At 36.1% G+C, this 24,751-nt stretch overlaps 1 protein-coding gene across 11 annotated transcripts in view; it reads right to left on the bottom strand.

Moving 5' to 3' along the window:
* The window catches only part of asap1b (ArfGAP with SH3 domain, ankyrin repeat and PH domain 1b), a 99,779-nt gene that overhangs the window by 40,422 nt on the left and 34,606 nt on the right, over positions 1–24,751 (bottom strand). For 4 of the 11 annotated variants that reach the window (XM_081352811.1, XM_081352819.1, XM_081352816.1 and 1 more), the window contains exons 4-15: positions 16,440–16,512; positions 15,293–15,438; positions 9,437–9,511; positions 8,768–8,817; positions 7,604–7,733; positions 5,681–5,766; positions 4,145–4,220; positions 3,605–3,697; positions 2,592–2,695; positions 2,424–2,493; positions 775–862; positions 489–537 (exon numbers count right to left, since the gene is read on the bottom strand). In XM_081352811.1, coding sequence (XP_081208937.1) covers positions 489–537; positions 775–862; positions 2,424–2,493; positions 2,592–2,695; positions 3,605–3,697; positions 4,145–4,220; positions 5,681–5,766; positions 7,604–7,733; positions 8,768–8,817; positions 9,437–9,511; positions 15,293–15,438; positions 16,440–16,512 — 1,040 coding nt within the window. The remainder of the gene's footprint in view (positions 1–488; positions 538–774; positions 863–2,423; positions 2,494–2,591; positions 2,696–3,604; positions 3,698–4,144; positions 4,221–5,680; positions 5,767–7,603; positions 7,734–8,767; positions 8,818–9,436; positions 9,512–15,292; positions 15,439–16,439; positions 16,513–24,751) is intronic. The other 7 variants (XM_081352815.1, XM_081352818.1, XM_081352820.1 and 4 more) reach the window with 2 other exon arrangements.

Here is a 24,751-nt window from a genome sequence, read left to right as displayed (position 1 = left end):
GTTATAGGGCCTCATTTTGATCAATGCCTTTTAAGAGTCCTATATAATGGTTGGTAAATGGCTCCGTGAGGGAGTTTTCTTACAGACACCAGGGAGTTACGGGGTACGAAGCAAAGCCAGCAGTTAAAAATACTCAGAGACGTTATAAGATGGTGCATGCTTTGCTTTTTGTGAGAAAGTTTGCATCTAAAGGAGTCTGGGAAATGTCATTGTGGTGTCAGTGACCCCAATGAGTAAGTGGCAACTTCAGACAAGTAAACGCCACTGCACAGACTTCTCGCCGCACAATACCCATCAAGTAAAATATGTAGGTGAGAGTTAAAATCTTAACAAACCTGCTACAATTACTTGTTATTAACTAATTTGCCATGGCAGATTGCTATAACTGTTAAATTGCAGAGGAGGAAATACCATAATCGGCATATAAACTATTTCTTAGACATCACTGCATTCACAAAGAAAATCCCACAAAAAAAAAAAATTCTTACATCAGAAATTCCTGCTCATCTTCAGCCTGGAAGTGATACGTGCGGTTATCTGAAACATATGACAAGTAAAATATGAGCCGTTTCCACATGAAGTGACTTCCACTGATTAAACACCAGAAGACAGACTTCGAGTCATAATTCACAATAATGGTACAATTACACAATTATTTAAAAATGAGTTTGATGATTTTCTTCCAAGATTCGGTATGGTAAAGTAAACAAATACATTATCGTAAGCTACCAAATCACTCATGTGGTTTCCCACAAGAATCTCTTCTTGACTCACGGGAAATGAGATCGAAGCACTTCCTGTCCTCACTGCTGGGCTTGACCTGACATGTGAGCAGGTTGAGTTTGACCGGCTGCCTGTTTGACTGAAACAAAAAGTGACAATAGAAGAAATACATGTTTGACTACTTTATATTCCTGCTATATAACTTCCAAACAGCATCAAAAAGGTTTTAACTCACAAGCTTACTTGGGGTCTGCAGCCCAAAGAAGTTTTATAATCAAGTTTGTCAGTCTGTCCGGGGTACATTCAGAACAGAAGCACTGTAAAGCTGCTTTGAAACAATCTATATTGTTGAAAGCGCTATATAAATGAGCACATGTGCTGCACATGTGTCTGCACACCATCTGCACTATTTTATTTATTTATTTATTTATTTACATTACTGGTCTATGTACACATGTGCTAGATGGATATCTTGGGCAGTCTCATGTTTTGCAGCGTCTCGTACCACATATACTAAGTCAAGTCAAGGCACCTTCATTTATATAGCGCTTTCAACAATATAGATTGTTTCAAAGCAGCTTTACAGTGATAATAGGAAATTAAAGTAACAGAGATTGTTTTGGCTTTACAGCAGCTCTAGAATAAAGTTATTGTCCAGCTAAAGTTAGTTTTGATTGATTAATTTCTGTCACAACGATCATTAGCTATTAACTTAGGGGCCGCTAACACACGACACTAAGTGCATAGATAAAAAATAAAGAATAAAAAGAAACACAAATCTTTACAAAACCCTTGGACGTAACTTGCAAGGTTTGTCATTAAACTATAGGAAACCTAATACAGGCTCAATCGCACAGAGTTGTGCGTATTGGCTATTGACTGAACAAAAGTGTTGAAAAAACGCATATGTGTTACATTACACTAACAGAGTCCAGTGCAGACAGACTGTTATGCATATGTCTGCATAGATGATTTGATTTGATAATGAAATGTGAGAAACAGGGCATCATGAGTGAATAAAACATGTGGGAAAAGAAGAAAATTGATGACATATGATGCGGAGGGTGAGAGCATGACCTCAGACTGAGAAAGAGTTGCAAACAATGCTTCTTGTTCAGTTAAATTGTGGTCATATTTATCGTTGCTCTGTGAAATTTTGCTGGCAAAATCCACTCATTTCAATAGGAATCTCTGCGAAAGGGAGTTTCACGTAAGGGCGAAAAAGTTCCCCACACAGTTTTGGTAATGCAAATTTGCTAGTTCAACAAAAGAAAGCTTCTTGGTTTGAAAGTAACTTCTGTGTGAGCTGTGCTTCATGTATTACACTACACTATTGACAATGCACTTTTATTGTCTGAGAAATGTAGCCAAAATTTCGATAATGTAACTGGTACTGTGTCCAAGACATTGATGTTTAGAATGCAGTAAAAGCCTTAGCACACCACATTTGACATGAAGTGAATGAAAAGGATGATATGGAGGAAGCAAGATAGTGGTCAACACTCAGTTGCTCATTTTCCCAGTGGGCTGTTAAAGAGGGACAGCGTGATGTCTGGGTTGTTATGGAAACATTTAGCAAAAGTTCAGAAAGCTGATGAAGTCTTTTCACTGTAAATGTTAGACCTCTGTTTAATAGGCTGATTACAGGATGACATGGTTTATAGTGAACAGAGTAAATCACATGTGTCTGAGATACTCACAGTGGCATGAGAGATGGTGAGAATTCCTCCTTTAACTGAGCACTTCCTCCTCTGCCACACCTTCCTCAACCTACAACACAATTGTACTTCTTAACACTACTTATAGCAGACAGCAGGAGCTCATATCGATCAAAAAGCTCATATAATTGAGGGTGTGTGTGTGTGTACCCATCACTCTTCTTCATTAGATAGCCCTTCTTCTCACAGCCAAACTCTTTGTTTCCCTGCAGCTGGTGCATACTGTAGCCACCCTGCTTGCTCTGAGAGTCCTGCTCGAGTACAAACACACACGCACACACACACGTGCTTTAAATAGCTACATGCAGACACCAATCCAAACAGATTCTGTATACACAGTATTTTTGTAAAAGATATGTAAAAGGCAACCTTTTAAAAACAACAGCTTTATCTGACAACCACTTATTTAATTTGCACGCACACAATGGTCTCCATCACAAACACGTCATGCTGTACATGCTGAACACTTACTCTTCTAGACTTCAATCCACACAGGAAGCGGGTGAGAGAGAAATAGCAGAGGGTGTGAAAAGCATGTGTCGGTACCACTGAATCGTATAAATACACTACAGTAATGCTAACTTACAAATTAGCGGCTCCTATGACTTTATATAAACTCCTACGAAGTTACAGTGATTACATGCAAATTTGCTGTCATGACAATGTGTTAACAACAATTATTCATTAGCTAACTACCTATTAATTGTCATTTATTTTAAATGTCATTTATTAAACATGATAGAGTCAGCACCTTTTCTCTGAGCAACCAGTGGGGCACAACACTGGTTACCAGCAAGCCCTATTTCATACTGGCTACCAGCATGGTACAGCACTGGGCACTCCCTCTCACACTCTCCCCTGTACAGGTCGAGCATTAGGGAGGGTTATATATTAGACTCACAGATGTACTGCAAAATTCAACCCATCATATTTCATTCTGTATGGTGTCATGCCACTGAACAATTAACTATAACTATATGTGTACATTACCCTAAATATGAAGTATTTACACTCTGGCAAACTATATGTAAATGTAATCATCACTATTGAAACTGTTTAATCCCAAACAAATCACTTGGTTGGCTTTCACAAACTAATTTGGGCAATTAATTGAGAATTTGCCTTGGTCCTAAGATAGAGCCCTGAGGCACACCACACCATACACCTACCTCCTTTTGTTCCAGCTGTAGAGAGGATTTAATGAGATCCCTTAGTGCAGTGAGCTGCTTTTTCTCTTCATCTTGTGTTTGTTTTATCTAAATCACACAAAAGCAAAAAAGAACTTGTTACACATGTACACACACACCATTAGGGGTGCAGGAAAAACAATGATATTGTAAAGTACTGAATTATTTTACGTCATAATACAGTTTTAATATTCTCATGCCAAGAACCAATTTTTATTTGGACCAAGTCCAGCAAGGTAAAACATGGCAAATATTAGTCAATGCACAATTATTTTTATTTGACCAACAATCTTAGGGAAAAATATATATAACTGTGCACAGCACAGAAGTGTAATGCAGCTAATAAGAGAAACAAGTGAGTATAAGATTGCAATATAGTTTTATATTACTACACATTTAAAAATATCACAATGTGACCCAGATATTGTATTGCCAGATCCCATCCATAACAAACCAAGCTAAAATGTTTTTTACCCAATCAAATAGATTTAGGATAAAGTAAGGTGAGGTACATACGTTGTAAAGATCAGCTGCTAATTTCTCAATGTACTGCTTCAGCTTATCTGCTGTCTTCAAGCCATCTTGGAAAAAGCTGATAAAAACAAACAAAAAACAATTAACATTCTTTTTCTATTGCAACCAGCTATCATTAAAGACCATACATATTCTGTCAATACAGTCAGGGGAAATTATAGACAATTTTCACAGTCTATACAACACAGAAACTTGCAAACATCAAGAAGAGATGGAGTTACTGAAAGTAACTTTGAAACATTCAAAGCTTTGAAATAGGCAAAAACATGCCATTTTTGAGTAACTGTGGTGGAAATGTCCAGTTTTAAATACTGGCAGGTGACTAATATAGTGCCAACACTAACAAACAGCCAAGAGTGTGAGTCAAATTGGATGAGTCAGTGGTTTAGACACTGCGGCCACACGTTCTGCTATCAAGACCCATCTGATGTTTATGTATGAGATTTGAGCATGATTCTGCATTTAAGTGACCTTGGGGTATTTTATTAAAGTAATAAAGAAGTGTAGAGAACTAAGCAAAGTATGCATAATGCCTTCGCTACAACTTCGTTAAAATGTTTTAATTGCGATTAAGTTAAAAAAACAAAGGTAACACTCAACAGTCCACTTTAGATATTCTACTAACTAAAAGTAACTTTGCAACTACTCAACTACCAGTCATTAAAGTATTAGTAAACTGTCTGACTAATATCTGCTAACATTTTATTTTGATTCCCCCAACAGAAATTTTACTGACTAACTTTGCATGTCATATAAACTTTTTCTACTAACCCTTATACCTAACCCAACCCTAACCTAACAGTCTACTAACAGTCTACTAATACTCTAATGAGAGTTAGTTGGCATGTAGTAGCAAAGTTACTTATAGTTAGTAGAATGTCAATGTCTTAAGTGGACCATTGTTTTTTGTTTGACACATTTGGTTACTTTTAAAAGAAAAGAAATCTGAACACTTAACTTTTAATTATCTATTAAAAGGTCATTTCCCTTAATTTACTGATAAACGGGTGCTCCACTAGAGACATTAGTGCTTCTGATAAGTTTTCTTAGAAACCACATAGAACACAGTGAAACTGTTAAAACAGCATAAAAAAAATACAGCAATACAAATATTTACTTAATCGCAAACATTAACTTCGTCTTAATAATGACCCATGAAAGTATTTAAGTGCAAGGTAAAGCTTGCAGGTTTCTGCTGATGCATGTATAGGTCAATGACAACACTAGCTCAGAATAACCTTAACCTTTAGAGTGAGAGGGAAAAAAGTGCAACACTTTCAGTTCTTTCTTTCAGATCATCACTTTTTTTCAGACCTTCAGGCCAGTGACACTTGCAAGGCTACATGGATCAATAACACTTTCAGTTAACAATTTCCTCACATGTCCCATACACATTTATTGTGACAGTTGTAAAAACTAAATGTATGATGTATGGACTTTTGGACTACTTATTTAGTATACTGATATTGCAAATATCTGTCAAGGAAAAACACATCTGAATGCAAAAATGTCACTTACTTGCACTGCGCGTGGTAATACTTGATCAAGTTCTGAAGAAGGTCAACCCCTTTTTTGGTCTTTATTTCATTCACTTTGATCAGGTACTGCAGAAACAGACATAATTTGATAACAACACAGTTCAGTATCCCAAAAGTAGAACCAACAGATATTCAAGGATTTTGAATGCTTAAGTGATTGGACATTTTATTTGTAATACATGCCAAATCTACAAGCGTCATTCTGGGGGCACATAATTAGATGTAAATATTTGATTGAACGATTATGCATAACTGTTCTTATTTCAGTAGCAACTGAAAAGGGAAAAAAATCTTATCTTCTAAATCTGACACGAACATACAGTGACAAACCAATCCCACAAAACAAATGAATTAAACATCATCGTAATCCCGGTTTATCCCAGAGGGGTATATTCCAGAACATTGCAAAGTCTTGCCAGCTAACAATTTTTTGGCTATGCTCAGAAACTTAATCCGTCCTGTTTGGCCTCTTTGCATGTCTGAATATATCTTGGGATGAAATGGCACACATTCCGCTCATCTTAGAGTAAGTGATTTTATTTGTGCACAACCTTTGAGTCACAGTTGTTTCATAAACAATGTGAGTCATATAACAGTATGAACAGTTTCCTAATTTAGTTAGAGTGTGTGCTTATCTTTGTTATATTCAGTATAACACGCGTAGTATGTATCTGTATGTGTTTGCTTAAGTTGTCATGAGTTTGCCATTTCCTTTGATGCTTCCTGTATCTGAATGAGTCATCTCACTGCATTATGAATTATTCATTGCTCTCATATTTGGATTTTCATGTGTAACCACCAAGAAAGGACAACAGGAAACAACCAAAAACAGAAGACTGCTAAATTACGAAAAAGTCAAGACAATCATAAATTATGTCATTGATTTTCAGTAATAGGCAAATGCCTCTTCTACATTAGTGCTTAATTATAAGGTAAAATGGGTAACTGAATTCAAGTATTAGATTGTATCATGTGATTTGGTCCAGGAGCATTTGAAAAGCAACCTAACAAACCCTTGATGCACAATTAAATGAATTCAAGATGCAATTTTTAATGACAAACCCAATTCATTAGCATGTTAAATAACCCACAGCTATTCTCCCTAATGAACAAAAACAGCATTGATGATAATGAATCCATAAAACAAGCTATCACAATCTGAGTCGAATGCTAAAGGAATCATTAAACAGTAAGATAAACAGGCCATTTTCACTAAAATTGAAGCATTACAAACTCCTGATTTATATTAGGAAAACCAATCACAACAGCTAGTGATGTGACTACTAATACAGCAACCTGTAACAGACAAAGATCCATTTAAGAGCTCTGATTGGCTGCATCTGTGGTTTTATGAATGTTAATATCATTAACAAAACCTGTGGTCTTATGCTGATGAAAATTGCTTTATAGACAGATCTGTAGGCTACATTATCAGTACAAAGTGTTTTGTGTTGTGGGAGCACTAGTAGAAAATATCACTGACCATGGCTTGTATATGTATGTAATGTGTAAGCCTTTAATCTGGAAAAGATATTTAAAAGCACCACAACTACTGAAATATTCCAATATAGGCTACATGTAATCAGCATAATCTAAAAACAAGAAACAGGAAGATTATTTTCCTGCTATTCTCTTCTGGAAATATTAAAGATGCTCACTTGCCATTTAATATACTGCATTTTAGTAACATTGATCCAGACCAAAATTATACAGTACGTTAAGTGTCCAAAATTGAGTTTCTTGAATAGCTTGACTTTTCACAACTGTCTGTATCTATTACCATTCAAAATGAACTGAATATTCATTTATATAGTAAACAAAGTTACAAGTTTATATTCCAAATATGATATGGCATGTATAGCATGTTTCTGGTAAAAAAGGACAAGTTGAGTGCACTACAGACCTCACACATCTGTAGTTGGAAGAGCCTCCGTTCTTTCTCCATCTCCTCTGCGATCTCAGCACCAGTGATTTCTGTTCGGATCATCCCGTGCTGCTTGGCGTGCTCACGTTTTTCCTTCTCGATTTTTGTACTGAAAGATTGAAAGAAATTAGTATATTTAGCACAAATTCATCTGAGTTGGTTGGCAATAAGAGTACTGTGTTTATTTCACATCAATCTCGCTCATGCTTTTTGATGATGCAGTTAAATTACTGATACCAGCCCACAGACAAAGTAATAAGCTTTGTGTCGAGTAAAGCTTTGTGTTTTAAGTTGCGTAGTAAACAGGATAACAAGTGTTTCCTCACCTTATGTGGTGTATATTACAGCATTTAATTTTGATCGATATTCTATTGTAATTTGTTATTTCATGTTAACTATTGTGTTTACTAATGTTAATGGGTACAACTTTATTGTTAGTGATGCATTTTTTATTTCATTTTATTTTTATTGTCAAAAAAGGTTTATGGTTGTTATTAATACTGGTATTGTCATCACAAACACTAATACTTTACCTCACGGTTGACATGGGGAAAAAAAGCACGTAATTGGCAACACAACATTAATATAATAATAGATATTATATATAGCTAAATCGATTCATAATTATAGCCTAAAATATTAGCTTACGATTTACATCAAAGCTGATACATTTTGCCCTTTCTTACATTCTTCCTCCTTTCTCCTATCTGTTGTTGGAAGTACGGCAAAACTCCTCAAACAGTAAATAAAGTAAAACAATTACAGTCACAAAATACATTTTCTTTTCACTCCGTTTACAACTCGACTAAAATTCACCTCAGAAATGATTCTCATTCAGAGCTTGTGAGAGCTGTGAGTAAACGTGTAAGTATGACGCTGTAAACGTGCTGGCATAGCAATGTTATACATTCAGTTTCCTTTCCACACGTATGTCCTACGAAGGCCATCTTGTTTAATTCTACTGCACTGTAGGTTGAGGACGCTTCACATTTGTCATCCTACAGAGGATGTGTTCTTCTTAGGATGCAACCTTCGAAATGAGACACAGCTAGTGTTTCAGATAAATACACAGTGGTGGGTCCCCAGGACCAGGATTGAAAACCATTGACTTAGCTACCTGTAACATTCGTTGAGCAAACTTACAACTTCGTTTCGTAGTCCTTCCAAGCCTTGTCAAAGGGTTTTTTCAGGTCCTGACAACAAAAAAAGGAAAGTATTTAGAAAAAAACAACAACTAATGAGCCAAGTGCAGTAGTTAGTGTGCCTCATTTTCACGACAAAGTAGATGTCAAAGACTAGGTAGTGCACTAACCAATCTGCATCACGTTGAAGGTTGATATCTTTCCAGCAGTAAGGTAAACAGCATATTAGGACCACAATAGCCTCATTACATAACTGTTTTGATAAATATCTAAAGCACCAATTGTAGATATGACTATTACAGTTACTTTTGGTAACTGACAGATCCCTTAGTGGGTTCTGATTGGCTACTGGTGCAGCAGTCAGATGTCTGATCTTCTGAGAGACAAGTCATCAAAAATAGCTACACTTAAAGCACTCTCAGATTCAGTTCACTAGATTAGAACTGCAGTGGGCTAGTCTAGTTTGTGATGCAATGAAGCTATTTACTAGAACAGAGCTCAGGTACTTCTACACGTCTACAACATCTTCTTTCAAGATACTATTTATGTTTCTGGGTTTGTATCCAAGTGCAGTTGGAGGATGAGAAGAGTTTTTATGCATCTGCATTTGTATTTAGCCACTGCAGGTCTGACGTTCTATGAGACATGGTCTGAAAAAAATATTTCTCACCCCCTTCACGCCTTTCAGGTCGCCTTTCAACAGAGAGTCCAGAGTGAAGATCACATTATGACTCAGATTCTGGAGCTGCAGGAAGAGACGGTGAAACACAGCAGAGACTGTGTTAATACGATACATGACACTTGGCACAGCATAAGCACAGCACAGAAGAAATAAGAGAAAACATATCAAATACAGCCATCCACACAAAGAGCCTGTTGACAGAGAGATGGAACCGTATCAGGATGAGCAGACCAGCATTGTCATCCAATACTCCGGGACAGATCTTTTAAATTAATCAACATTAATGTTTCAGACCCAAGAGGCCCGATAGTTTGGAATCAAGTAACAAGATGAGACCCACTGACGTACTACACTGTCTTATAAGAGCTTAAGATAGTGATAATAATGATAAATTGAGGACCAAGAAAGAAAGATGATCAAAGGCGGATAACTAAAATATATTATGGCCGACAACTTAAATGACAATCACTATTATAAATCTACATAATTGTGTCTGTTTTTAAACAAACAGCATTTAACAAACAGTAAAACATTCTAATATAGAGCAGGGATCCTCAAAAAGCAGACCGCGGTCCGGTTCCAGACATCATGACAACGGTTGCACTATTTTACCTTATCTACTGTTTAAAGTGAGCAGCTTCATAATAAACAATGTTATAAAAGGGAAAATAATTGTGTATACAGTATCTTTCTGTCACATGGCCTTCAGTGCCATACATAGGTATCTAAATGTAAAAATAATAATAGCCTGATAAAACATCTGATCTTACCCTTTAATATTCATATTCATAACTAATTTTTTGTATTTTTTATTCTTAGACACCACTGCTTTGGCTCTGAATGCCCAATATACACATCTTTGATGATTATTTTGACTGTTTAGGGGTTTTATTTAGATTTTCTTTACAAAGTACAACTGCTGCCCAGATTTAATTAAACTATTATATTAAATGTATAACTATTCCAAAAAATTGTCTGGACCTCCGCACGGAAGGAAATGTAGAGACCGGACTTCTTGGAACTTCATTGAATAACCCTGATATAAAGTATAAAATAACTGTTAAGCACTTTTGAAACATTGCATAGAAAATAACAAACTGTTCGAAATGGAAAATGTTCTTTTGTTTTCAATATTGGCAAAATCAGATGTCAAATATGAAAAAAGCAACTGCTCGAGTACATTGTGTATACAAGTTATTGACACTTTTTGACATATGCCTGGATGATGATTTATTATTTTATTTATTTAATTTCTATTAAATAAAACATAAAATGCCATTTGGAATATTTTGACACGAGTGGGAGAAAAAAAGTCATAAAATGGAAAAGAAAAAGACCAGTGTGCAAAGTAAAAAAGTCACCTGAGATGTGTGTGTTTAAGGTCAGAGTGCAGATAGTGAGATAAATGTGTTTAAACAGAGTCTTTTCATTTAGTGTGTGTGTGTGCAGTATCTGATGTGATGAATAGCTCGTCTGGCTGATAATGCTAGAGGCAAACAAACACCAATATAAAGTATACACTGCCCCACAGAAAGGCTGGTTAACAAACAAAGCAAGAACAGTCCTCATTTAATGTCTTCATCATTTCATACAAATGTGAAACTTTCATAAATGAGGTTTGTTGTGATCGGGAGATAAACCACAACGTAGTACTTCTGTTCACTTCCTCTCAGCCTCGCTATTCTTCATTCTCTCTTAATGGATGCTCTTGTTTCAGAGTGATAAATACCTCAGCTTAGTGCCAAAGCAGTCTAAAAGCCAGACAACAAAGTGTCTCTTTTGAGAGAGAGAAGAGATAGCAGAAGACCAAAAGAATGAATTCTGCAGTTTAACTCTGTTTCATACAGATAAGTTATTGACAGCTGAACTATTTTAGGTTTGAACGTGTATTTCAAGCCTCAGTTGCAGGAAAAAAACAATTTGCCACACAGCACAATGTGAATGCTGATAGCCTGCTGTGTGTGTATTGGTCCATCAGCGTTCCAGTGAGGCTATGGTCCTCAGGAGGGTGTTGTGGAAACGGAGAGGATACACTGATGACACAGGAACCAAAGGAAATGAATCAGGGAAATGTTAATGCTGTTGTCAGGAGAGGATGACAGCAAGAACGAAAATACACACACAGGAAACCGTACGTTAGTACACTGGACTGGTGGAAAATCATCAACACATTCCGTACAAAAGTTATCAAAATCTAAGATTTAAACTGTGGTGGCTGGGTATAAGATGCCTCTTTTATCCGAGGTTTGGAAAGTTTTTAATACAGGACATTTTGCAGTATTATATCTTAATGTTTTATGATTTCATTGGTTGTTTAATGGTCAACAGATATGAGTTATTTTGACGGTGGATGCTGATGAAGACTTCTTATAAAGCAAGGTGGGCGATAGGGCATAGGGTTCGGCATCGTTTGAATTTTAACGATTTCGATTCCGATTCTTATTGATTTCTTACTTCGATTCGAATAAGAAAAAAAAAACACTTAGATATTCACATGTAGTGAATATCATGAACAAAAATCAACAAATAACACACACAAGGAACGTTTGCCTGTGGTTTAAAAACACCAAAGAAAAACAACTAGCCTAACTAATATATAATTTTCAAGCATTACTAAAGGCAAGTAAACACTCAGTAGTTAAAAATGAACAAATAAAAAATGTGCAATCGCAACAAATAAATCCAACTGAACAAAGATACGAATGAAATAAACAGTACTGTTTTAAGATTTTCAGTTATTCAGGTACAGAAACTGTAATCAAATGTAAAATAATGCTGCACTTTATAGATAAAATATACATTGCAAATATAGTTACGAAAGTTATTCAGTCAAGAACAAGTGAATTTTCTCTTTGTCTTTTGTTGTTTGATAAGTGTTATTATAGAGACCGCAGCTGCTGTCATTTTAAGAGTTGCCCAATATAGTTACACACGCCTGCAGCTCTGAAAACAGCACACACGTCTTCTCACAGTTGAATGGTTTAAAGTCACATTGATATGCTCACAAAGGAATCGATAAGAGGAGCAAAAATTTTATTTTATAACAAGTATCAGATTCCTATGGAAGCTTGTTTCCGCCACTGAATAAAACATTTTAAAAGATAATTGCGACTTTTTTTCTCACAATTGCGAGTTTACATCTCGCAATTCTGACTTTATTTCTCAGAATTGCGAGATATAAAGTCAGAATTGCGTGAAATAAAGTCAGAATTCTGAGATATAAAGTCAGAATTCTGAGATATAAAGTCAGAATTGCGAGATATAAAGTCGCAATTGTGTCTTATAAAGTCAGAATTCTGACTTTTTTTCTCAGAATTCTGACTTTATATCTCAGAATTCTGACTTTATATCTCAGAATTCTGACTTTATATCTCAGAATTCTGACTTTATATCACGCAATTCTGACTTTATATCTCAGAATTCTGACTTTATATCACGCAATTCTGACTTTATATCACATAATTGCGACTTTATATCACGCAATTCTGACTTTATATCTCAGAATTCTGACTTTATATCACGCAATTCTGACTTTATATCACATAATTGCGAGTTTATATCTCGCAATTCTGACATCTTTTCTCGGAATTGTGAGATATAAAGTCCAATTCTAAGGGGAAAAAAAAGAAGACGGACTTTTTTTTTTTACAGGATAGTTTATATCTCACAATTCTGACTATATAACACGCAATTGCGACTTTATATCATGCAATTCTGACTTTATATCTCCCAATTGCGTGATATAAAGTCAGAATTCTGAGATATAAAGTCAGAATTCTGAGATATAAAGTCAGAATTGCGTGATATAAAGTCGCAATTGCGAGAAAAAAAGTCAGAATTCTGACTTTATAAGACGCAATTGCGACTTTATATCTCGCAATTCTGACTTTATATCTCATAATTCTGACTTTATAACACGCAACTGTGACTTTATATCTCGCAATTCTGACTTTAAAACACGCAATTGCGACTTTATTTCACGCAATTCTGACTTTATATCTCGCAATTCTGAGAAATAAAGTCAGAATTGCGAGATGTAAACTAGCAATTGTGAGATAAAAAGTCGCAATTATCTTTTGTATTATTATTTTGTGGCGGAAACAAGCTTCCATAGATTCCTGACCTCAAGTATTCGATTTCAGAATGTTGATTCCCAACCCTAATAGGGAGTGGGGGGGAGAAATCGTTACAGCATAGTATTGCGAGATTTTGTGTGGGGAGATTGTATAGATACATAGATGCCAAGATTCTATCTTTTTGAGGCCTAAATTTTGAGCTTAATTTTACAAAAAGCTTTATGCGTATAATGTGGGAAATAATTATAATTTAAAATCTTTCTTTCAAACTGTAATTTAACACAGAGAGTGAGTAAAAAAAGAAATTACATTTAAAAAAAACATTTTGCATTTTATTGTACATCTGGTGCTGTCAAAATAATTAAAGTAATCCAGCTTAAGATGGTTTGTTGGTCTTAGTTTGTTTCCCAATCTGGTCAGACTGATCTGCTCTGGTTTACTGGATGTAAGTGTGGTTTTTGAGCACTTGTCAGCTGGTTAGTTTCATCTCTTTAGCTAGACCAGCTGAAAACCAGCTTGTTTAATATGCTTTTCATTAGGGTTATGCAACATGAAATGTTTTTATTAGGACTGGGAATTTATTGTATATTGTACAATATTATTTTATCGCCATACAATCATGTAAATAAACAGGGCTGCATGATTTTTTTGAATAAACATTTAAAATGCCATTTTAAAAAAGGTTCAGGTTTTCAGTGTTTTTTTTTTTGCAGGGCTACAAAAAAATGGTATTATAAATCATTATGACTATGAAATAATATCATAATAACAATAATAATAGTTATTAATACAAAATAAAAATATAAAACAAAATAAATATTAATATTGTAGTATGTTACTGTATTCATATGGAGTTTAATAATAATAATAACAACAACAACAACAACAACAACAACTGTAGAATTACAGTACTAATTTTTATGGTTGTATTCATTTTCTAACACTGAAAACACTGATTTATGAGCTGTACGCATGTAAAAGAACACAGTGTTGCGCTTCACTCTGAAACACCCAGCGCATATATTTAATTAAATCACAGCCTTTGTGATTTAATAATCGCACTAAGCCATATCGCGATTTCAGTTTTATATTGATTAATCATGCAGCCCTACAAGTTAAGTTTTTTGAAAATGAAAACGTATGTTAAGACGGAGCGTTGATAAAAAGTTAAATGAAAATGAAAATAATGAATTTTCTATTTTTCCAGCAGCTGTGCAGTGCTGGAACACTGAGCCTCCACTCACACAGATACGACTTCCCTTCCGCAGAGCTCGCCAGCATTCACACAGTGATTTAGGAATGTGTGTGTTTGTGTGCGTGTGAGGGGTGAAAAGGAGACGCGCTGTAGCTACTGCAACTCCTACACTCGAAATTTATGGCTCTATCTCCACGTTTCTGCCAGGAGGAGAGATCAGGATAGATTACAAAAGCCCCTCTAACTCACACACATCCACTAGACACACAATTTTCACACATCTCTGAACGCATCCGCCTCTGACACCAACGCAGAGAACTCTACAACCTGTGTAGAAGGACACACACTTTAAGCTCTTTAACACTTTCCCAGAGGCTGATTCACTTTAAAAGGATCTAGTATGCTGTAAAGCCTTAAATCTGTCCCTACATTGGGCTTCAACATAAACCAAAACAATCTTTTCTTTTTATTTCTATGATCTAGTATCATAGAAAAGAAACCCGCTTTTAAGTACATTAAGTCTTGGATGTTCATTCATTGTGGTTTAAAGATCTGTTCACGTAGAATACTCACCAGGTTCTTGAGGAGGGTGGAAAGCTCTTTAGTCAGAGTAGAGAACTTAACAAAGGCTGTGCCCAGATCTGGATTATCCCGACTGATGAAGTTACTGCCAAACTTATCCAACGCTTGGGCGTACATCTCCTCATTTTGAATGTGATCTGACAAAAGAGCACACAATACACACAAATGAACACAATCATGTTGTATTGTTTATGAATGTCATGCATCTGAAGAGTACACATCCTCGCTCAGGTGTTGGTAGCATGTTCCTTAAAGACTGCATTAAATCATTTCATTCCAAGGTACAATTCCCTGGTGTTAATGGATATCATTTATCAGTGCATTTTTATGCAAGGAATGTTTGGTTTCATTAAACTGCAATAACATTCTGCACCTCTGAAACCACTTATCTGCTTATGTAACCAAGATCAAGTTTCTTCATAATGGGGGTCATTCTATGAAATATGCCTTTTCCATTGTCATAAGTATTTCAAGATTAATCAGACAAATAAAATCGCATTGTGCTATAACAATCTAAATTAATACATTGTAATATACACTACCGTGCAAAAGTTTGGATCAGTAAGATTTTTTTATTTTAAAAGCCTTCGCATTATAAAGGTACTTTGTACATAATGTAGTTTAAATGCATTATATCTTTTCATAAATTGTAACCAGAGTTAAAAGGCATTTTAATATTTACAGATTCCTTTTTACATCTGAAATTATTTAGAGAGAGAGAGAGAGAGAGAGAGAGAGAGAGAGAGAGAGAGAGAGAGAGAGAGAGAGAGAGAGAGAAATACATAACCGATATATATGAATATGTGATATGTATGCGTGTATAGATACACACCTGACCGCAGCAAGTATCAGTTCAATATGTGTGTGCGAGAGAAGTGTGGGGGTGTATGTGGGGGTGGATAAAACTAGCTGGCGTGATGTCCGCCAGGAACATGTTGATCATGCTAACTGTGATCTAGCCATTTGTTTTAACAGTCTTACAGGCAGATTTATCTACAATTACTAAAAATACTGCACGCCACCATATCCATGATACTGCCTGTAAAACATAAGTCACTATGATTTCAATAAGTGTGTTTATTTGTATTAAATCATTAACAAAATCAGAATTTGTGTGTGTGCGTGGTTGTGTACATACCTTGGCCGGAGTTATAAATGGCTTTGACTGACTTCTTAACCTTCTGCAATGAGTTTCTGTCCTGATCCAAAGCCTATGGAAAAACAGGTAAGAAATGGAATCACTGAAGATGTACACCTGTGATGTGACCTAACAGGAAAGTTATACTAGAAACTATAAATAAAATGTAATAAATAATCCACTTATAAATGCTTAAACTCTGTTTTTGCTGTAATAAGAATTCTTCCCAGAATTCTGCCATACTGACCCCATAGCATTGCTTTCAGCCACTTAACTGTGGAACAATGCATCAAGCAAACAAAATTATTGATTTATTCAGGGCAATTTCCTTGCAGCAGATGTAGAAAAACAGTTTGAGGCACAAGATGTTATTCACACAAGTATGTGAAACGCATGCTACTAGATGCAAAGCTCAGTTTCATTTATATTTCATATTGCTATGCTACAGCATTCTCAGCACTGACACAAGGGACTCTATATCAAACATTAAACTGCACAGCTATAGTTTGTAAGTTAGTCATGCTTGCAACATGTTTATAGCTAGCTAGCTACATCAAAAACAATGCATCCTGTTTAATAGTACCAACATTCGCAAGAAACAATAGAACCCTTTGTGTCATAGAGTAAGTATGTTTTTGGCCAAACTATTTCACTATTTTTTGCCTCAAAAGATAATGAACAAGTCAACTAATTGGTCATGATGCATTGTTGGAGACTTTTATTCCTTCATCGTTGGTCATGATGCATCAACGGTCCCTAATTAGAATTTTGGTTTTATCCAACACACACACACACACACGCACACGCGCACGCGCACGCACACGCACACGCACACGCACACGCACACGCACACACACACACACGCACACACACGCACACACACGCACACACACACACACACACACACGCACACTTCACAAGACTACACTGTGAGGTTCCAGCACAGATTATGCATGATATTAAAAGCTGATATCAGTCAGTGAACAGTGTGCCATGGGAGGATCTCATAAATTGTGTTATTCCGGCAATGACAAGAACATTTAACCCCTCACTCTACTCTGAAAGCTCAAAGTCTGTTCTTCTTCCTCTAACAATAAGCCACAATTTGCCCATATTGCCTGCTATTGCTACTGGATTCCTGATTCGATTGGATTCTGACTCACAAGCTCTCAATTCGATTCAATTCGGATATGTCATACTTCAATTATAATGTTTATTTTGCTTGCATATGAATAAATATTCTCTCAGCCAATGCTTTAAATTATACAGGGCGCCTTCTAACTCGGTAAGATTATAAAATATGAAAAAAGACTATGCAGTGCAATAGCTATTCACACAACTGTCCAAGATTTCAGGGTCAGTAAGATTTTATTTAATTTTTTTAAAGAAATTATATTCTATCATCATGTGTATCAGTTTCCACAAAAATATTAAGTAGCACAACTGTTTTCAACATTGATAATAATAAGAATGGTTTCTTGGGTACCAAATCACCATAATGCAAATAAATTATTTTAAGTTATTTTTAAATTGCAAAACATATTTCACGTATTACTGTTTTAACTTTATTTGTGATCAAATAAATGCAGCCTTGGTGAGCATATCTGACTTTTTTCAAAAACATAAAATCTTGCCGACCCCAAACTTCTGAATAGAAGTTTTGTAAAAATAAAAACATTTGTCTATTAAATGTATTTTATCAAAATATTCCATCACTGAAAGTAACTTGTCGATTCAATAATTGCTCTGACAAATTTAGTAAATGATCCATCAGAATTTATTTTTTAAGAATTGATATCCGGATCACTCAAAATGAAGACTAATCGAAAAAAATCTATATTTAAACCCATTGATAATGATAATCTGGTTTGAACTAAGCAAGGACATGTAATTTACTCAACAACAGCTTGATTGAAGCAAACATTTATCCGATTATGATCCCGACTGGAAATTGGGCAATTAAATAAGTGACAGATGTTTGTTTTCAGAGAGTACAGTACAGTATTCCCATCTCACAGAGGCTGAAATTAAAAATATCCTGATGTCATGCCTCTATTTTGGCTGAGAGACAAAAAGCACACAACACATGACTACACAAAGCCTGTTTAGATCTTCACCTCTCAATGAATTCTGAAACCTGACCTGCTAGTTTCATTGTTTTGCAGAAGGAGTGCAGAAGAGTTTCCCTAGCAACACAGTAGTAGATGGCAGGAAGAGATGCCCTGGTGTGCGTGCACTTTTGTGAATAAGGTTATTGATATGAATACTTTCTAACAAATTCATCCACCGAAACTCCACTGAAGACCAGGGTTTTGGACCATTGCCATTTCACTGTAGATAGGACCACAAAATCTACATAATCACATTCAATAAGAAGTTAACTTTCATTTGTTTGCACATCTAAAGAAATTACACTGCCATGCCTTCAACTTCTAAAATCCCTTAATCATCGAACACCGAAAAAATCAAGTGTTTAGAAAAGTCAAATTAATTATCCCTGTGCGAACAAGCAGGTGTTAACATTGAACATTTTTACATGGAACTTTCCAATTAGAAAATAAGTGTTTGTCTATACTGGGGAAACAATGGCTACGTCCGTAATCGCCCCCTATACCCTTAAATAGGGAAAAATTTGAGGGTATAGCCATTTATAGTGGTGTCCGAAACCATAGTGGATGTTTTTGAGTGCGCTCATTCAATTCCACAATTCAACACAATAACGCATGTACAACCAATGTCCGCACAACGTCTAGAGAATACCCATAATGCACTGTGAGGGAAATCGTCCATCCATTTTCCAAACCGCTGGTTCAATATGGGTACAGCATAATATCATACAGGTATTTATACCTTTTTTTATTTGATTATTAAAATGTTTCATTAAGGTTTATACAGGCTGGTTTCCATGACAGAGTTCAAGATAAATCTTTTCATTACTATTTTGGCCATATGAGGACTGGACCCCCAAATGTGCCTGGTTTCTCCCAAGGTTTTTTTCTCCATTCTGTCAACTGATGGAGTTTTGGTTCCTTGCCACTGTCGCCTTAGTCGCCATTGGCTTTTAGCTTGCTTAGTTGGGGACATTTAATTTAATATTCAACAATATTATTGATTATTGAAGCTTCTTTGAAACAATCTGTATTGAAAAAGCGCTATAAAAATAAAGGTGACTCGACTTGACTATTGGAGCTGCCAGTTTGCTAATTTTCAAATGATTATCAAAGTGCAAGCACAACCAGCCCTTCTGGTGCACTCAGTGTCCGAATTCGCTCACTCGTTTTTTTATTCACTCCTTCAAGTATACTATATTAGTGGAGTAATAGGGAATAGTGAAAAAGGGTATAGGTGGCGATTTCAAACAGCACATGTACCTCCAACAAACTCTGTGCTTTTATTCTCATTGAAATGGCATTAAAGCTAAAATATACCTTAAAAACAGGGCTGCATTTATACATATTTCTTGTTGTAATCCATAATCGCTTTTTTGGATATTGCCTTTCATGTAGTGTGTTATATAGCTGCTTGTGAATGTAAAAGGTCTGCAAAGCATGCATGATAAATAGAGTTATCGTCTCCCAAAAAGAAAGAACCGATTCAGAACTGCCTGAAACGTGTCGTCATCTTCCTGCACGAACCTACATCAGTTTGTAAGAACTTGCAAGAAGAAGTTTGTAAGAATAATGCCGGCCGATGGTCTTCATTGGCTGCTAGCGAACAACGTCTACAAACAAGGTTTGGTTTATGTTGCCGACTTGACATGTAAAGAAGACTGTTTTCTGAGCTGTGAAAACAAATCCACTTTGCATCCACTTTCAAAGAAAGAGGCCTTGTGCTTGAATTGATACAATAAAAGCGATGTAATCGTTACTGTTCATATCACTGGTAATGGGTAGGGCAGGGTATTTTCAACGCTATCTCACGACCAATTCGTACGAATTCGTACGAATGATAAAAAGTTGGCTAATTGGCCACGTGATGGGTAGGTTTAGGGGCGGGGTCAGGGGTAGGTCATTCGTATGAATTCATACGAATTGGCCAATTCGTCAAATATGTAAGATTTTGCAAAAAACGTACTAATTCGTACGAGTCAGGTCGTATGAATTCGTACGAATAAGCCACCTCGTAGAATTTGTACGTTTTCCTGTGAGATCGGGCTCGTATTTTCATGTATCTTAGTGCATTCTTTATAGTGAAATTGGTGGAAAATAGTGAGCCGGGTTTGCTAATGCTAACGTTAGCAGTGCACACTGCGCTTCTTTCTGTCACAGTTTACGTTCAGAAATAACAACACTTCTATCTAGAAGCCACTCCATCACAAAGCCACTGCTTTATGAATCTTGGATGTAAACAAAATACTTAATTAAATATCAATACAGTGTTTTTGAGAATCAGTACAGTATTGGCAAACATAATATTGTGATCTTCAAGTGTGTCAATATTTTCTTACACGCCTAATCGCCGTTTCGCTTCCAACACGTGCTTTAAGCAATAGACCAGACACAGCAGACTGGGCCATCTGACCAATCAGAGGCTGAGCAGAGTAATCTCTCAAAAAGGAGGGGTTTAGAGGATTCGAACCGTTTCAGACACTGCTGCAGTGTATATTATGAAAAAATTAAAGTGTTTCTTGACCTTGGATGCATGTAAATCTATGAAATTATCGCATCACTGAAAGTAACTTGATATCTTTTATTATTTAAATTGTAATGGTAAAAAAAATATATTGTTGATCAGTGTTCAACGACCAATTAGTAATATCCAAACTATACTGTAAGGCTACTCTTCTAATTGTATAATGGTATTATATATAGTCCTGCTACTTCTGAAAAATTGTTTAGGTGACATTTCAATGTATGGTTTCTAGAGATAACAATAAAACAACAACAAAACAAAGGCAGATGACATTTCTTGACCACTGAATGTTTAGTTGACCACAGAGTTTAAACTGTAAAGAGGTCAAATTCACTGATGTCAAAGTTCACTGGTGAAAGCTGCCACGTTTCCTGCCTACACTCTTATCCCGTCAACACAGAGCAGGCATTTCCTTCCCAAACTAGAAATAAGTGCACAAAACCCAACCCAAGTCTGACAGCATACTGTCAGACAGACACACACACACACACACACACACACACACACACACCAACCCGACCTGCAGTTCTGCCCGCAAGTTTGCATACCTCTTGCAGAATGAGCAAGATGTTAATAATTCTAACAAAATAAGAGGGATCATAATAACGGCATGTTATTTTTATTTAGTACTGTCCTGAATAAACTTTCATATGATAGATGTTTCCATATAGTCCACAATTTTACACAAATTAACCAGTTCAAAAGTTTACTCCCTTGAATCTTAATACTGTGCTTTGTTACCTGGATAATCAACGATTGTTTTTATGTCGTGATAGTTGTTCATGAGTCCCTTGTTTGTCCTAAGCAGATAAGATATGAACATGAAAAGTCACTGATCATCCAGGTAAACGAAAAAATATAAAATTTAAGGGTATGTAAACTTTGATATTTCTCAATAACAGCAAGTATTTTAATATTGTTTGTATACATTTTTTTTTTTTTTACATTATTACATTGTTTTCATCTTTGTCATTTTCATTTTACTCTATATTTGTAAAGTTTAATACTGGTTTAATATCAGCATTCCTAATTCAAATTTAACTCATAGAATTAAGTCTAAAACACTCAATTTTGCAGCATAAAAATTTAAAATTGGGATAAAATCTACTAAGGACTTTTGCCCTGTACAGACTTTCCTGAATAGAGACCATGGTAGGGCCCTTTGAAATCATAATTGTGTGATATTGTGACATTCCTTATAAAATGTTTTAATTAATTGCTTTATTATTAAGTTGAGAAGTACATTCTACTGTACAATAGTAATATATTTGCAAATTTCTTCAAGTTAAACTGAACTTTGGCGGGTTGTAGTGAAGCTTTTGGTTTCTGTGTGAATTTGACAATAGTTTTATCAAATGAAATGGTGAAATGATTGTGAAGTGACTCTTAGAGCAGCTCTAAAAATGAAGTTAATATGTTCATTTCATCATATAGTGAAACGGCAGATGCTAAAAACTCCACAAGCGTCACGTCATACGTGCTTTAGTATGAGTAGTAGATGAAACTGTGCCGCTCATTCACACAGGGACACGCAGACTTCAGATTTCAATGTTAGTATTTTTATTTTTTGGTTTAATATTGGACATAAATATGGACACTAGTCCACATTGTACAGAAAATTCTATTTTTATGACTGGATTCTCTTTCCATGTATTCCAAATCGTGGAAATCCTAGGTCCCTACTCTGGAAGTCCACCAAGTTTTCTCCAAAGCCTGTACCTCTCCACCCAGGGAAAATGTCCCATACATATTTAACATCTCATCCAACAATGGAAGCAAGCCTCCCCTGACAGAAAAATGTAGGAATGTGACAAAGAAAGCAAACAATGTATTTAGCATCCAAGATCTACGACACTATGAATTATCGTTTATGTTTCCACTACTTTGGCAAACGAACATCCATTTCAAAAGAACACACGAAAAACATCCAAGTTACTGCCAAATCCTCTGAGCTGCATGCGTTATGGGCGTATACGACATCGATTTTATGAAAAATCACTTGCATTCCAGCCTAAGAGGTTCAGGCCTGATGCATCTGTGTGCATGTGCAAGTGCGAAACACAGGAGGAAGAAGCAAAAGAGCACCTTTAAAAGGCAGCAGGCATGACGCTAACACCCTCTTTGTGCCACGGAACAACAGCGCTAGAATTTTCCATGTATAATGGAAATATTTGATCTTTCAGAAAAAACACTGTGTCTAATGCAACACACAATGAGCATTCATCCATGCATCACTCTTTAAATAGTTAAAGGGATATGTCACTGCTGGAAAGATGAATATGTATTTAAATTGGGCCATTTATGTAATAGAAATGTGAAATTATTTTAGAAGTTGGTGCCTTCTAGACTGAGAAAAGCCAGAAAATTTATTTTTGGCTCATGTGGATGAAAGACAATTACTCCCAGAATGCACTTGCTTCGCTGCCCTACGAGGCCACTCCCAAGCCATGCCTACCGGTTACAGAGGGCAGTAATGGCAAGAAATGATACAACTAGGCTACTAGTTGACTCGAAACTGAAAATACGCCGTTTTATCTTGAGTCTCCTCCATCATCCGCAACTGTTCTTCGCTGTATTGCGGCTCGTACAGGCAGCCACGAATATCGGATTTGCGCACCAGATCTTCAAAATCCCCTTCTGCCATATCATCTTCAAAACTACCTTCCGCCATCGTGGTTAGGCTAATTCTCCGCTTTCTCCACAGAGCAAGAGCCTGTTAGCTTAGCTTCAAAAAAAGATGGCTGACACTATTTGTACATTCTGTGAGTGAGATCCCACCCCCTATGGGCGGGTTGAATACATGCGGAACTAGTTCCTACTACTGGCTGTAGTCTCTACTCTGGCCAAAAAAGCCTCCGATGACGCTAAATGACGATTTTTGCATCATCTGAGTTTTTGTTCCAGACACACAATACAGAAATCTCTCGTCTCAGGGGGACATGAGGGAGGGAAGCACGGTCATTCGAAAATACTACCGTGTTTCTACTGATACAAAGCTTAATGCTAATCATTGAGGTATCCCTTTAAACTCTTTTTTCATCTATTGCCTTTACTGTCATAGATCAGAGAAGTACATCTCATCACGGCTGTTAGTATAGCATGAATGTATATTGACCAATCAGCATCCAGGACCACTGATCCATTCTATCCATTTTATAATAGTATTTTTGAATGCATTAGGAAAAGATAAGACTTGTATCCAGGGAGATTGGCATGCTGGTACTACAAGACCACTGGCCACATCCTCTCTGAAGATAGAAGTGAAATTATTGAGTGTGTGAACTTTGATGGTTTCAGATGGATAGGAGGTGACCAGCAGCTTTTTCACTGGTTAAACTGGTTTGTATTTCAGATATTTCTAAATTTGATTCCAATTTATGACTGAAGAATGCTGCATAGAAACTACTGGAGAAATTGTACTTGCAACTACAGTTGACAAAATAAATGACAAAATTCCCTTTACCATTGGAATTTCATGATAATTGATACACATTTTAATACTACAGCAAAAATGAATTTACTATTTAACAATACTCCTTTGAGTTGGCCATAGGCACTATTTGCATGTTAGCAACAACCCCCTGGCAATAATGGCATGACAAAGAGGAAGAATTGAAAATATTAAAATTCTGCCACACCACAAGATGAACAACAACCATGTTGTGGCTTACATCCCTAGC

The sequence above is a fragment of the Scardinius erythrophthalmus genome (assembly GCF_964197995.2).
Source record: "Scardinius erythrophthalmus genome assembly, chromosome: 22".
Lineage (NCBI taxonomy): Eukaryota > Metazoa > Chordata > Actinopteri > Cypriniformes > Leuciscidae > Scardinius > Scardinius erythrophthalmus.
The sequence above is the reverse complement of the archived record's forward strand: the minus strand, read 5'-3'. Positions and strand labels throughout refer to the sequence as shown.